Below are 16,406 nucleotides of genomic sequence, written 5' to 3' on the forward strand. Positions count from 1 at the left end.
ATTTTCCGAAGACTCAGAATATAGACTGAAATTGGGAATGTTCATGTGCCACTTGAAACCATAATTAACCATAACACAGTGGGATTAGTGCACAGAACAAAATTAGTTGCTTTTCCCCTCCCCCATTCTTAATAGGAGCTGAGCAATAGTTTGGCTAAGCACTGCCTCCCAATCTGGGTTTATGATTTGTGTTCCAGAGGCAAACAGTGGGCAGTTTGCCAAGAACAAACCTTGATTACAGCTCATGGTTTGTCTAAAGAGAGCAAATCACAAGCTGAGGTTTGGGCATAATACTAAGCCAAACCATTGTTTAGCTTTTAGCAGTACAACTGGAAAACAGGGGAGGGGGAAAGTGGCCATAATTTTCATCCTATGCACCAACATGCTATATGTTCCCCTTTAAACTGTAGATGAGATGTGGTTTCCCTACTGCCCTCAGGTAATGCTTTCATTTTAGCACTTAGCACAGTGTAGCATGCAGTTGTCTAGGTATCATAGGAACCTGTTAAATTATACTTATGACATCTAGATTCCTTAGATGCTGTATTGTTTTTAATACTCAATTGGGAGCCGCCCAGAGTGGCTGGGGAAACTCAGCCAGCTGGGTGGGGTATAAATAATAAATTAATAATAATAAGTCAAAATATTCACAGACATCTTGCTACTTTAAAACTGAATACACTACAGGAACATAGTACATTGGCAATCATCTGTCCATTTCTTTCCCTTTAAGTAAAAACTATGAACTATGCTCTCATTTTGCAGCTTTTCTTTACATTTTATGTTCAGAACGTGTACGTTCACCTCAACTGAGCAGAAATGCAGTCTGATTTTTAATAATGATGGTGGTGAGCTCTTCCTTCCCACTCTTCAGAAAGGATCTCTTCTCCCTGCAGCAAGATTTCATACCCAGTCCATTATTTATGGACCTATATATAGCAGGATAATTAAGCAAGGGCCAAAATGCAGTTGGGACCTGACCAAACTTTATTTAAGGTTTTGCAGGATGGCGACAATAAAACTCCTGCAGCAAAAGCGAAGGAGTTGAGTTAGTAATACTAAACTCTTCATATTATAGTATTTTGTGTAGTGAACATGACACTAATTTCAGCTTATACTTAATGCAATATTGCTCTTTTTGTGCTTGAGTGCTTCCTTGCTGACTTTTAAATAAATGAGCATTATTTGGGTCCACTGGTCCCTTAGTATGTCTTAGTAACATTCTGTAACAGGCTGCCATCTACTTGGTAATTCTCTGATAACATAATAGTAGTAGTTGGCTGCATTTCTGTTCATGAGTACAGCAAGCTCCTTTGAGAGTGGTTTTAGTCTACTGAAGCCTGTTACAGAACACTGCAGCTCAAATTTAAACATACCCTAGGGGTTTGTGACAACTGGGTGCCTCAAAACTTTGGCATGTAAACTGGATTATTCCAGTATTCCAAAAGGCTGAGGGAGAAATACAACATTGCACAATCTGGTTAGTAACTTGTGCCATATTCTAATTTGGTGGCAACTGCATATGATAAATTCATGTCAACAAGTTTATAACACAAAAAGTCCCTTACTGGATCTTGTTTTTGAACACTTTGTACTTGTGCCACCTGATGAGTCTATAACTGATGAGAGGTAACAGTAACATAGGAGAGCTTGAGGCAAACAAGTATATACTATGGCGATTATATACTCTGGCCATTTATGGCCAAAGGGCTGTGATACACAAATGAAAGTGAATGTACAAAGGTTTTCCCATATTTATTTCCCACCCTTACTGCCCACAGTTTAAAACAACTATGCAAGCACCGTTTGCACATTTTAAGTATTCACTGGAATTTATTTATGCAATATACTTTTATACCATCATCATTTTAAAAAATCCATGTTGGTCTACAACAGAGAACAATAAAACAGCCCATTAAAATCCAACAAATCTAGAAATAATAGCAACCACAGTAGCTGGACAATGACCAGCAAAGGCCTGGGTGAACAAATGTTTTCAGTAGGCATCAAAATCTCAAGAGTAGGCACCTACCCTGTTGGAAACAATGGGGATAGTCTGGGCTCATGTGTGCAATAGCCAGGGCTGGGGAGATTAATAATAACAGTAACAACAACAATAATAAATAACAATAATTTTATTTCTTGAACTAGGAATCACGCCACTCAGCTGTTGGGCACCTTGTTTCTGAATTATAAAAGCTAAGATGGAGCTGTATGTGCTTTGTTCCCCTTCCCCCATTCTGAGATAACGGTGCCAAAAGATCAATGAACTCGATGCTTGGTACATTAAGATCATTGCCTCCGATAATGTTATGCAATGCTCCCAGTGGGAGAAATAAACAAGGTCAGCAGCAGGTGTTTATTCAGCAAAAAGAATTGCCAGCTAAAGTTCTTGAAGGATTACTCAACTATTTTCAGTGTAGTGGGTCTGGTGTAATGCATTTCATCTTTGCTACTGCCCTAGAAAACTGGAAGCAGTAGGCTGACTAGAATGGCTGATTTCCAAGTGTTTCTTAATGGGTGTTTACCGTCCTCTCGTATTTCCAGCTCCCCCTTCATTGAGTCCTTTGCTTTATAGCTTTTTCATTGCACAATGAGGAGGGGACAGCCTCAAATTAGCCAAGTAGATTCATAATCAGAGGCCAATGTCTGTATTCTATAAAGATAAATACTCCATACAAAAGAGTTGGACCTGTTTTGTACCTTTGGACTAGGCTAACTGTCAGGTAGAGGAAAATAGTGCAGTGGAGTAAAAAAAATGTTGAGTTGTCCTTGGTTTTTTTTAAAGCCATCTCCTAAATGTTTCCTGAAGTTAAAGCACATCATTAAAAAAACTTATATCCGTTTTTGCTGTATCAGTATTATGTTTCTGGACTTTAAGCTTTTTATGGTTCATTTTCTGTTGAGTATGAAAAGGACAGGAAGGAAACTGAAAATGAGACAGGAGTAACTTTATTAGTGTCCTGATCATTAGGCACACAAGTGAGTAGAACTGAGCAGACGAAGTATCACAGCAATATGGCAAACATGATTCTCATAGTGCAGGACAACAGGAAAGATTTCCATGCAGATATGCAAGGCAAATGTTTAGAACGTTTAGAATCATATGCACAAATCACTTAAAGATAATGCTTGTGATGCAGATTAAGTGAACTCTGCTTAACGAGGTCCGTAGTGAGATCACTTGTTCCTGGACAGTGTTCACATAATGGAATGTATCTTTCATCTATATGTACCTATTAGGCAGGGCAATATATTAATATATTGCCCAGGACCGGTATGAGGAGCAGACCACAATATCAGCTTCACTCAGTGATATATCACCGGTGAAACTGCCACCGTTCCTGAGTCCCTCTGCTAGCGACTTCCTCCAGCGAGTGTTGCTTGCAGAGGGACTCAGGAGTGGTGGCGGTTTCACCAGTGATATATTGCTGAGTAAAATCGGCATCCCACTCTGCCCTCGTACTGCGCAGAGGGTGAAAAAAGCTGCATTGGCGAGGCACCGATACAGCTTGTTACTCCTCCTGCATCTTTTAACTGCTCACCTGAGGAGTGTGCAGTTGCCGCTCCCCTCAGCCACAGGGGCGTAGGAAGCAGGGGCGGTCCACCCTGGGCGTCATACATGAGGGGGGTGACAAAAAGGCACACCGCGGTGGCCTCGCTCTGCCGCCGCTGCACACGGCAGATCACGCACACCCCGCACAGCTCGCTGCCACCCCCCCCCCCGAGTGCACGGCATGGTCGCTGTTCCAGGCACCCATGCAGCTAACTCCGTCACTGCTCAGCCGAACAGTTGAAGGATCCCCCAGCTGGTGCTGGCTCCCGCTCAAGTGGATCCCTCTGCTGGGGATGGGGAACCCTTAGTGATTTACTGCTGAATGAAGCCGAAATCACAGTCTGCTCCTCATACCGGTCCTGAGCAATATATGATATATCGCCCAGGTCTAGTTTGCATTATTACCGTATTTTTTGCTCCATAAGGCGCACCTGACCATAAGGCGCACCTACTTTGGGGGGGGGGGGAATTCAAGAAAAAAAAATGCGGCCCTTGGGGGCTTTTGCGGGAGGTGGGAGAAGTGAGAGAGCCTCGCTCTGTCCCTTCCCCCACCTCCCGCAAAAGGAAGGGATAGCCGCGCGAAGCCTCTCCAGGGCAGCGGGATGAAGGCTCTCCACTGCCCTGCGGAGGCTTCGCGGGCTACCCCAGAGCTGCTTGACCCAAAGAGCAGCCTTCCCGCTGCTCCCCGGGGCTGGCAGTGGGGGAAGCGCGCCTTTCCCCCACCGCCAGCCCCACAAGCTTGGGGAGTAACCTTTCCGCTGCTCCCAGACCTGCTCTTTGGGGAAAGCCACCGCCAGCCCCAAAGAGCAGGTCGGGGCTAGCGAGGGAGGCCCGGGTCCCTCCCCCCAGCCCCAGGGACCACATATTCGCTCCATAAGACACACAGACATTTCCCCTTAGATTTTAAGAGGAAAAAAGTGCACCTTGTGGAGCAAAAAATACGGTATTTTCTTTTCAGGACATAGTACTATAACGGTAGATAAAGTGCTTAAATGACTAGAGGTCAGGTTTCAAATAGTCTTGATTGCCTGTAGGATGAATTAGCCATTTTTTATTTGATTTATTTATTGCTCTCAGGTGCCAGTTTTCCCTATTAAGTGCTATTTTCAAGCGTAGGTTCCTTGACACTGTATATTCCCTTTCAGCAAAATGTATATAAAGGCTGTTCAATTGACACCAGCAGGTTGTCAATCAGAAACCTTTGGTGAACTTATGTAACTCTTGCTGTGTAATTTAGGAAAAGTTGTCCTGCGCCGCAGGATATAAACATTTTCTCCATTGCCCCATAGCCACCAAAGGTGGTCTGAGTCTTGCTAAACTCATTATGATATCATAGCATAGGCCATATTGGAGCAGCTGAATCATGACCCTTCAGGCATTGGCTAGTTTACATGAGTTTAAAAGTCCTGGGTATGATGCTGCAGAGTTGTACGGGTGTCTGGCGAAATTAACAATCTGGACTACCTTCCGGTAGTTTTAGGTAAGGGTGGTTACTGATGGGCGGCAACTCCCATCAGTCCCTGCAACTTGGTGAATGTTCAGGGCTCCTGGGGACTGCAGCTTAGCATCATCTGGAGGGACACCCCTGGCTTAAGGAAACTCACTTGGCATTCAAAAGAATGCAAAGAAGGAAATACAATTCCTTTTGCAGGTTTGCAGAAACCTTAAACAGGTTTCAAGCTTTCAAAAACCCGCTGAGTAGGCATGCTACAATACGCTGCTAATCAGAAAGAACTAAATATCATCACTCAAAAGTGGGCAGTTGGAATGTAGTGATTGTGAGTGATGATTTTCTGTGATTTTCAGCACTAAAGATTGAGCAGGCCAATGAAATTGGGGAGTAGAAGGGAGATGAATTTGAGGTGCTAGCAGACCTGCACTAGATTATAAGGAGCAGCAGGTTCCAAATGTACCACATTAATCAATCCTTTTACAAGACTTCTACCATAACTTTTTTTTTTAATTAGGTGAGAATGAAATTCTTGAAACTTTACACAGTATTGCCAGCAAGAACAAGATCTGGAGATCGTATATTGGCATGGGTTATTACAACTGTTCAGTCCCTCAGGCCATTGTGAGGAATATGCTGGAAAACGCAGGATGGTAATGTACCATATTTTATCATTAAACACACACCTGTATTGTATATTTCATATTGTTCATGTTGTTAATGTGCTGGGATGCATAGAAGTCCCTACATTATTGTGCTGCCTGCAGGGATTCAAGACTCTGATGAAAGGGAAAATGGTCAGAAATATCTGAGGAACAGAACGAACAGTCATTAGAGCAAATTTATCAATAAAGCAGAAATGTTTATTCTAATACATAAATGTGGTTGTAGGTGCAGATTGCTTCCATCATTTGTAATTTCTTTTTAAGATCAATTCCCATTCCCCACAAGGAGCCAGACAACTGACAAACCTGAGCTACATAATAGATAAAAACATGCACAAATAATAAATCTGTTGCCAGCTAGTGATGCCTTGGGCTGTAATCCTAACCTCACCTACTTGAGAGTAAGCCCCATTGACTTTAATAGGAATTACTTCTAATCAAAATGGTTAGGATTGCACTGCTGCTAGTCAATTAATTGCATGAGATTTAGTTGACTTCATTCATTTCAGCACAATCCTATGCAAGTCTACTGAGAAGTAAGACCCATTAGGTTCAATAAGGCCATTTCTTCCTGGTACGTGGGTGTAGGATTGCAGCCCTACTGCATTTGTATACGTCTACCTATGAGTAAAGGCTAGTTTTAATGCAAAAAGCATACTTTCCCAAAAGCAGATAAGTTAGAAGAAGTCATCCTATATCTAAAAATATACTGACAGATTAATTGGTGGCACTTCCTACTCAATAAAAAAGTTTCTAACAAATTAATTTGTTGTTGCCCTAATAAATAATAGTAAAAGGTAAAGGTACCCCTGCCCGTACGGGCCAGTTGTGACCGACTCTAGGGTTGCGCGCTCATCTCGCTCAAGAGGCCGGGAGCCGGCGCTGTCCGAAGACACTTCCAGGTCACGTGGCCAGCGTGACGAAGCTGCATCTGGCGAGCCAGCACCAGCACAGCTCACGGAAACGCCGTTTACCTTCCCACTAGAAAGCGGTCCCTATTTATCTACTTGCACTTAGGGGTGCTTTCGAACTGCTAGGTAGGCAGGAGCTGGGACCGAACGACAGGAGCTCACCCCGCCGCGGGGATTCGAACCGCCGACCTTTCGATCGGCAGGTCCTAAGCTCTGTGGTTTAACCCACAGTGCCACCCACGTCCCAAAATAATAAGTGGCCTATAAATCATAGAAAATATTTTTTCGAAATTAACCATCAAGTATAGTTCCTATAATTAAGTTGACCAACTGAGTTAGCTATAAATAAATTTGTGAAGCTTCTGAATTTTTTTTCTGGTAAAACATCAAACTTCTAAATTTGCAAGATGTTTTTTCCCAACTTCTACCGTCAGTTTATTCAAAGGTTCTATGAGGTTATGCATACAGTAAAATATTCAAAAAGGTTCAAGGGCATGCTACTAACTGCTGTTAAGTTTTAAAAGATATACTTCAACTATTGAAATATATCAAAGCCTTAGAAGAGGGTAGAATGCGAATCCCCTAATGTACATTCCTGTAACTGTTAAATAAGGAAAACTTTTATGGGTGTGTAAAATTAGTCCTTGAAGAAGATGAGAACTGAAAGATGGGAGATACGAATAGAAAAGCCCGGAGGTTGTTTTTGTGTGTTACTGTTTTGAATATTATAAAAGACTAACAGGAAAGCACAGTGTGAGGCAAATACCATTCACTGACAGATTTGGCAAGCAAACATTTGAATTCTTCTAGCAAGAATGCAACTCAGTAGGAGTCTTTTTGTAAATAATTCCTGCTACTCTGCACAGATAGTTGCATACAATTGCTCAGTTTATTTGATAGTTGCATACAATTGCTCAGTTTATTTGTAGGTAATACTGTGCATAAAAAATACAGTGAGCTTTTTCTCTCTTAAGGCCAAGTCTAGCTATTTAGCCCAGGTAAATACTGCCTGCAATCTATCTGCCCAATTATAGTATGCAGGAATTCTTTGCCTGATCAGACATTTCCCCACATTTCTGCACATAAATTATGCTTTGTAAAATTCTTCCTACTCAAAGAGGGTCATAGGCAATTGCTTCAAATCCCCCAGTTCTGGCAACGGTCCTTAGCTATCGTTATCACGGGTAAGCAGTGCTCAAACATTATTTCTCTAGGCTCAGTACAGACTTACAACATCCTCACATGTTCTGCAGCTTGTAGATCTTATCTGCACCTCTGGCTTTCACCGCCACCCCTGGAATCTCACTATCCCTCCTAATGGTGCTGATTCCTCAGTCCTGCTACTGGTCAGCTGCCACACCCTGTTCCTCCGGCCTGTGTACAGGAAATATTGTCCGGGGAGTAAGGAACTATGGGACTTGTACTTTAGAGAAACAAATTCACATCTCTGTTTGACTCATCCTCAAGCATTTGGCTTCATTTCCCACCCCCTTCCTAGTAATATGCTTGCAGTGTAGATCAGACCTCCCTAGACAATTGGGACATGGTAAAGTGTACCATGATTCCTTAGATTGCATGACATTTCTAGTTTCCGTAATCAAAGTACTGAGAATAGGATGCTTTTAAATAAATAAATAAATAAATAGTGTGGCTCACTAACCCACAATCGGCTGTTAGCAGTGTAATGTTGTGGGACAGTGTTAAGCTGCACACATTTTTGTGCTGATTCTTCCGGACTGTCTTCATGCTATCTGTCCGCTGTGGTGTTGCCCTGGAAACAGAACTAATTAATTCCAGTAACGTGACATGAACATAAATGAACGGACAAAGAATAGAAAGTATGTTTGGCTTCTTGGATGAGTTGACAATAAGTCTAGACTTAACCCTAGAAATCCACTTTATTTTCGTAATGACTGCCTGCCTAATTTGTACTTTATTTATTTTCATGCTGATGACAGTATTTTTAAATACTTACAAAATGTGTGCAATTTCATGTACTTTGGTTCAATGTCTGGCAAGATGTGAATGATGCCAGAACTGGAGACTAGCAATAACGGCCAGCTATCATGGTAATGAATAGATAATCCTGAAGAGTGATTTGCGTGTGTTCAATAAGCATACGTAATTAAAACAATGCAAATTCTGGGGATGGGAGAGGGACCAATTTGCATGGTTAGTAATTACTAATGTGTCGGATTGCTACTGTATTATGTGCAGCATCATGTGCAGAAATGCTACTTGCATGTTAGGGGGTTGAATTTTAAAAGTTTGTTTAAATATAGCCTGAACAATATACAGTGATCAGTTTTCATGATGTTGAATAGGAGTGTTTTGTCTACCTGTTTTCATACTTTACTTGTGAGTAATACGATGCTGTTGCTATAGAAAGGTAGTATGTTGGTCAGGATCCAAAGTACTGCGCAACTAACTCCATGGAGGCTTGTTCCTGAGGAACCAGTTGCCTTGGTGCATGGTAAACTATCTGTGAAACTTAAGGGATTTTCCATAGTCACATAGCCATACCATTCGAAGGTATCTCAAAGGTAGCTGAGGCTTTGGGGGTTTTTAGATGTTTAATCAAGGTTTGCAAACATATCCATTTATAGCTTCAGTCCAGGCCACCTGAAAGATCATATCTCCCTATATGAAACTGCCCAGGTGTTGAGATTCTCAGGTGAGCACTTTTTCTTGGTCCCATCAACACCAGAAGCTCAGCTGGTGGTGACATGAGACAGAGCCTTTTCTGTGGCCGCTTGCATATGGTGTAATCCCTTCTCAAGAGAGTTAGATTGGCTCCCTTCTGCCAGTAGGCTAAGACCTTCCTCTTCAAACCGGCCTTTGAAAACTAAAACACAGACAATGCTGCTGGGCTGCTGTTAGGGAAAACGGTGTTTTAATGGCTGTCCCTTTACCTTTACCTTTTAACTGTGCTTTATATATTTAAATCATTGTTTTTAACTAGTTTGTTTTTATTACTTCGTATTTTATAATGTTATTTTTAAATGCTGTAAGCCACCTTGAATCCCAGCTTGAGAGAGAGAGAGATGGAATATAAATGCATATAGTGATGTTAATTATATTAAATGAATAAATAAATAAAACAGCTAGCACAAAAAAAAGCTTCATGGCACACCTGTCCGCACATCCCTGTGATCGTCCTTTGTGGCTTAATAGGGAACAAACCACCACCCTGCCTGGTTGCATGCAGGAGATTCTAACTCACCGCAAGTGCCTTGGTGAATTGTTTAACCGTAGTTTAGATAATAGAAGTTTTCATTTGGCTTACTCATGCCTTAAAATGAATTCAGAAGCTTATCCACATACTGGACTGAATGGGAACAGCTTCAGAGCCTGTAAATTTCTCACGGATCTTTGACTTCTCTTCTTTGAAGTCGAAACTTCACTGTGTACTTATCAGAGGCTGAGCAGAGTAAAAACAAAACTGCCCCCCCCCCCAATAAAGTCGTTATATAACTTATCAAAGCTAAAAACAAACACTCCTCCTTGCTGGAAAAATAAGAATCTGTAGCAGGGCTAGCCAAGGTCATGTCCTCTAGATGTTGTTGGACTTGTACTATAAGCATCCTTGACCATTGGCTATGCTGGCAGGGACTGAAGGGAGTGCCATCAATATTCTTTTCTTCCTGTTGCTTCTTAGCAAACTGGAGGGCAGCATGTTGGCTACTCCTTATTTTTGAACTACATTTAGCCTTTCATAGCTAAAGTCACTACTTCATAAGTCACTCCTTTTGGGTTATAACCTGGCCTTTGACTTGACAACAGTGTTCCCTACGATTCAAGTAAGGTTCCCTGCCTTGCCTTAGACACACCCATTTTTCTTTCTATATGGACTCAGCTACATTAGGCAAAAAAGAATGTTTTGAATGCATAATAAACACACAACAGCAGATGGTGGCAGAGAGCAAAAGAAATTTTCTATGCGATTTTTACATAGTTTTCTTCCTTTTATTATAACAATTTAATTTCTGACTTATTTATAGTGTGTTTTTTCCTGTGTGCAGATCCACCCTTTATCACATGCAAGAAATAGTTTACTTAATACGTTTTAGCAGAGGAGTGGGGAACCTTTTTGGCTCCACGGGCCAGACGTTTATCAGGATCAAACTTGACTGGTGGGCAGGGCCACTTCCCTGTCAATTAAATGATGTCATTATGACATCACTAGATCAATAGGTGGCTTGTCCCACCCATCAGTCAAAATTCCTAGCGCTGGATTCCCAGGCCCCAACAGCCAGTGGCCTGGCTGGTTTTTGGGGACCATAGCACAAGCAAAGTTGTTGGCCTTGGAAGTGGTGGGGGGAGAACAAAACTGGCCTATAAAAGGCTTTCTTTGATTGTGTGTGCCTATTCTCTACATCCCAAGCAGGGCTTAATTTCTGAATTAAGTTTTCACAGGAAACAGGCATACACAGTCAAAAGCAGGTTTCTCTTTTCTGTCTCTGTCCCCACCCCCCACCCACCCCGCAAGAACTGCATCTAAAGTTTAGCATGTAATTTAACACGCAAAATGAAGATTTTGCTCAGTGTTACAGTAGCACATAGCAACACCAGCTGTGATCATTCATTCTGTGTCATGGTTTCTGAAACCAGAATCTTTTACAGCACTCAGTATTTTAATATCAGCTGAACAGTTAGTGAAGAGTAACTGAAGTTACAGCATAATCAAGTTAACAGATTAAGTACAGCTTGACTCTGAATTTTGATACCTCTAGACTATCATATTTGGGGTGGTAGATAACCGTTTGATAATTGACAAGAATGCTTTCTATTCAGCAGCAAATAGTCACATTCTAAAAGTTAAGCATAATTAATTTGTTTTTCTTATGGTGCATGCTCTGTTTGCAACATAAATATCAGCCAGATTCAAATGGTATTAAAATAGACAGTTAAAATATATTGGAGATTATTACCTTTTCGGAAGCATGGTTCAGGAGGATCAGAAGCTTGATATCTGAAATATTTTGTTTTTAATAGGGTTACCCAGTACACCCCTTACCAGCCAGAGGTATCTCAAGGAAGGCTGGAGAGTCTATTAAATTATCAAACAATGGTGTGTGACCTCACAGGAATGGACGTGTCGAATGCATCTTTGCTAGATGAAGGAACTGCTGCAGCCGAAGCTATGCAGTTGTGCCACAGGTAACAGACGGAAACAAAAATAATTGCAATAGCATTTTTGTTTTATAAAGGGCCCCGCAGTTAGGTTCAATACAGTAGTTATATTAAACAGAATGAATTCTTCCCCCTGGCCTGTAATCGGAAATGTTAACCATGAAGAAAGGAAAAGGGATACTAAAAGAGAAAATACATACCGAACTTGAATAAATCACAATTGGGTGATTAGGAGGGTACTTAACGATGAGGCCAAGGGACCATAATGTCAGTGATCCTGTTTTCACAGTGACCAACCAAGGGGGTTTAGGAAAACCCACAAAAAGGGTGATAACCTTCCCTTGCTGTTCCTCTCAAGCAATTGACAAAAAACGGGAAGCAATATTTAGTTATTCGGGCTCATGGCTCTCTGTGAATGTACCTAATCTTCTAACAACAACTGAGTGTTTTGCCTCACAATTTTCTTATGTGGATCTTGGTAACTAAGTGGCAGGCTTGAGTTTTTATTGGTTTCGTAATTGATGGATACTTCCTGCCAGCCCTTCGTGAACTATTGGCCAGATACCCAAGCCAATCAGGAGTAATGATGTAGGCTGTAGAAACTTGTTGGCCTGCAATAAAAATGGTATGAAACATATTTGAAATGATTACATTGTGTGTTTGTGTGTCCCCCTCCCCCCAAACAGGCATAATAAGCGGAGGAAGTTTTATGTCGACATCCGATGCCATCCTCAGACGATAGCAGTGGTGCAAACCAGAGCAAAGTAATGTTTACTTCTGTTGCATTATTTCTTTCAAATCGATATGTAGGTATCTTGTTGGATCCAGACTTTGCTCTCAGCAGGAACATCCCTTGAATCAGGTTACATTCTTCCTGTGCAGGAGAGGGAGAGGAGATTTGCGAATTTCTGCTCCCGCCTTAGCTCCCAGCACCTCCTCTCACCCTGTTCCAGGGGACTGGGGGGCCATCAACCATCGTGGGAGGTATTGCTGGGTTCTGCAGGCAGTGGCGTAGCGTGGGTTGTCAGCACCCGGGGCAAGGCAAGTAATTTGCGCCCCCCCCCCGCTGCACTGTCCCTCCCCCAGATAGTCCCTCGCTCTCTCTCCGCACCGCACCACATACCTGGCACCCTCCCCTCCACAGTGGGCGGCGACCCGGCGGCTCGGATCGGATTCGCACAGCCAGCACTGCAGTGAGAGAGAGTGAGTGAGCCAGGTAGGGGCAGAGAGCTGCGAGTGCGAGCGCGCCCCCCCCAGATGTTGCGCCCGGTGCGGCCGGCCCCCCCTGCACCCCCCACGCTACGCCACTGTCTGCAGGGGGAGCAAGGACTCAGCAAAAGTCAGCTCCCCCACCCCCTTCACCAGCAGGATCCCTCCACTGGATCAAAACCTTTCTGTGGATAGGAGCCTTCCCACATGTGGAAGGGAAAAGTCTGGATCCAATCTGTAAATGTTGTTGAAAACCCATTTACAAGCAGGAAATGGCTTACTATTTCCTGTATATTTCTCTTGCTTTCCAGTTACACCGGCATTATTGTTGAGTTGAAGTTGCCTCATGAAATGGACTTCAGTGGCAAAGATGTCAGCGGCGTTTTGTTCCAGTACCCAGATACCGAAGGGAAGGTGGAAGACTTCACTGTATTTGTTGATCAAGCCCATCAGAACGGGGTAAAATGAAGCAGGCATAACCTTTTCCTGGCATATTTTGTATGTTTAACCATTTAGATTTATTATAACTGTAGTTGCAGAAAACTCTTCAGAAATGAACCTTATTTGACTTCAATAGAGGCCAAAGATCTGCATGCAGAGTTTGTAGGAGTAAATCTGCTTCTCTCAACAAATAAATGGTTGAGCTGTTTCAGAATGAACCAATGATCTGATTTGATACAAGGTTTCTTCCTAGTGCTTCATATAGTGATTAAATTTACATCACAATACTCTTTATTGTAGATGAGGTACCGAGAACAGGTAATTTATATACCCCAGCACAGTTGCATTAAACATGAAATTAAGAAATTACTGGTTCTCTCATTGTTGTTTTCTTTGAGACGTACTAGAATCACTTTGATTAAACCTTAGTTAATTGCCATTGGTATTACATAACATAGGCCATGGTTCATTTGTTTTGACAACGATGCTGATCTCTTTCCTTGTTTCAGACTCTAGTCTGCTGTGCTACTGACCTGCTAGCTCTGTGCATCTTGAGACCTCCAGGAGAGTTTGGTGTTGATGTCGCTCTGGGCAACTCCCAGAGGTTTGGGGTGCCTCTTTGTTATGGTGGGCCACACGCAGCCTTTTTTGCTGTCAAGGAAAACCTGGTGCGAATGATGCCTGGAAGAATGGTAGGAGTTACAAGGTAAGCTAACTTGAAGCCAAAAGCTTCAATCCTAGTCATGGGACTTGTGCTGAAGACATATCGGGCGATTGTGCAAAACTCCATCCTTCTGATAACACATTTCCCTTGCCATGAAGTAATTTGAGCTTTTTGTCAAATATGAGACACACATCTTCTTGGCTAGAATATGATTTCTTTATTTATCTATTTTACTTACATATGCACTAATATATAAACATAATTTCCTCCCCTCAAATCACTTTCCACACTTACTGCATCCAGAGCTCCACTGTCCACATGGAGCTTCCATACTTTCAAAGGATTCCTTATTAAATTTTGTGTATACATCCCTTTACATATGCAAAGACGCCATCTCTGTTCAGCTGGAACTTTACTTCCACAATTGTGTGTCCCCACTGGAGCACCTTCAAGAGCCTAAATTGGAGGAGTGTGTCCAAGAAACTAGTATATAAGGTTTAGGTCAAGGGCACACAACGTAGATTTCATAGCTTATATCAGTCAAGCTCGTGGTTCCCCTTGCTCAGTCTGTCAGGCTTTGTGAAACTGGTCCTTACATCTTGTTTCGCGGAATTGTCCACTATTGAGGGCTTTGCACTCAATTGTTCCATGTGATTTCAAGTGAATGGAGGGTGCCTTGACCGACAGATTGGTTCAGGAACAGTTTGGCATTTTTAAATGCCTTTTTAATTATTTTGCTCAAGCATCCTAGCCTTGCATTACCTTCTTGAGTATACCGGTCACCTTTTATTAAGAAAAGCAGAGCCACTCTACGTTGAGAGAGTAACCATTTTTCTTTTTATGGCTCAAGGGATGCTAATGGAAAAGAAGTGTATCGACTTGCATTGCAAACCAGAGAACAGCATATAAGAAGGGATAAGGCTACAAGCAACATATGCACTGCGCAGGTGAGCTTTTCTTCAGTCAGTTCAGTCATTTAAAAAAAGTAGTAGATTTATAAAATTTTTAAATTTTGTGGTCACACTATTTGAATATGGGGATAGTAAAATATGTGGGTATTTTGGGGCAGTATCCAGCTGCTTCTGCTGGCAAAGGTGTGAATGAACGGGAGGGGAAAGAAATCATTTTTTTTGTAAAGACTGCACCTGCTTTCCTCTGAAACACCTTGTGCCATATCCCACAATTTCCCAAAGGATACCGGAATCCTTTGGAGCACATTTGGAAATGCACAAGGATAAGCGACAGATACCACCCCTCCGCTCCCTTTTGCAGAAACCTCATTGGGATCAAATAACTTTTCCAGAGAAGAGGAACACAGTTAGATACAACTTTCTCTTTAATGTGGCCTTTCTTGCAAATTTACATTCAAGAAATCTGAATGATTATTGTTTTAAAATGTAGGGAATGTAATTGTAACTTTTCATTGTGTGGGTTGATTTGAACTCGATTACAAATAGAATGTTTTAAATATTAGTGGGTTCTTTATTCCTAATATGGGATGCGGGTGGCACATGGGACGCGGGTGGCGCTGTGGGTAAAACCTCAGCACCTAGGACTTGCCAATCGCATGGTCGGCGGTTCGAATCCCTGCGGCGGGATGCGCTCTCGTCGTTTGGTCCCAGCGCCTGCCAACCTAGCAGTTCGAAAGCACCTCTGGGTGCAAGTAGATAAATAGGGACCACTTACCAGCGGGAAGGTAAACGGCGTTCCGTGTGCTGCGCTGGCTCACCAGATGCAGCTTGTCACGCTGGCCACGTGACCCGGAAGTGTCTGCGGACAGCGCTGGCTCCCGGCCTATAGAGTGAGATGAGCGCACAACCCTAGAGTCTGGCAAGACTGGCCCGTACGGGCAGGGGTACCTTTACCTTTACCTTACAAATAGAATGTTTTAAATATTAGTGGGTTCTTTATTCCTAATATACTTCAAGCCCCCCCCCCCCTGAAAAAATCTTACACTATCCTGCTAGTGAACTGACTTATTTCCCCCCCAATTTTGTGCCTTTTAGGCACTTCTGGCTAATATGGCTGCTATGTTTGGAGTCTACCATGGCGCTAACGGACTAAAGCACATTGCTAGGAGGGTGCATAATGCCACTCTCATCTTAGCTGAAGGTGAGTTAAAATTAATCTAATGGCTGCATGATGGAGGCTCTTCAAAGATTTGAATATTCTGTGCAACAACTGAAATCTATTTTATGTACTTATTTGTATACTGGTCTTCATTCCAGGGTAGTAAACAACAAGTGCAAATAAAACATTTTATGTAATAAAATACTAAACTTGTATAATAAAACTTGATTATTAACCAGAAAAAATGTAGACATGATAAGGGAGACCCTTTCACTTTGAAACAGCTCTATGGTAAATATCTGATAAA

General features: G+C 42.3%; 1 protein-coding gene across 2 annotated transcripts in view; it reads left to right on the forward strand.

The window, feature by feature from the left end:
• The window catches only part of GLDC (glycine decarboxylase), a 39,196-nt gene that overhangs the window by 4,201 nt on the left and 18,589 nt on the right, over positions 1–16,406 (forward strand). For both annotated transcript variants that reach the window (XM_083419603.1, XM_083419604.1), the window contains exons 3-9: positions 5,524–5,659; positions 11,578–11,742; positions 12,402–12,479; positions 13,236–13,383; positions 13,875–14,071; positions 14,880–14,976; positions 16,036–16,141. In XM_083419603.1, coding sequence (XP_083275729.1) covers positions 5,524–5,659; positions 11,578–11,742; positions 12,402–12,479; positions 13,236–13,383; positions 13,875–14,071; positions 14,880–14,976; positions 16,036–16,141 — 927 coding nt within the window. The remainder of the gene's footprint in view (positions 1–5,523; positions 5,660–11,577; positions 11,743–12,401; positions 12,480–13,235; positions 13,384–13,874; positions 14,072–14,879; positions 14,977–16,035; positions 16,142–16,406) is intronic.

The sequence above is a fragment of the Podarcis tiliguerta genome, assembly GCF_965153285.1.
Source record: "Podarcis tiliguerta genome assembly, chromosome: 17".
NCBI lineage: Eukaryota > Metazoa > Chordata > Lepidosauria > Squamata > Lacertidae > Podarcis > Podarcis tiliguerta.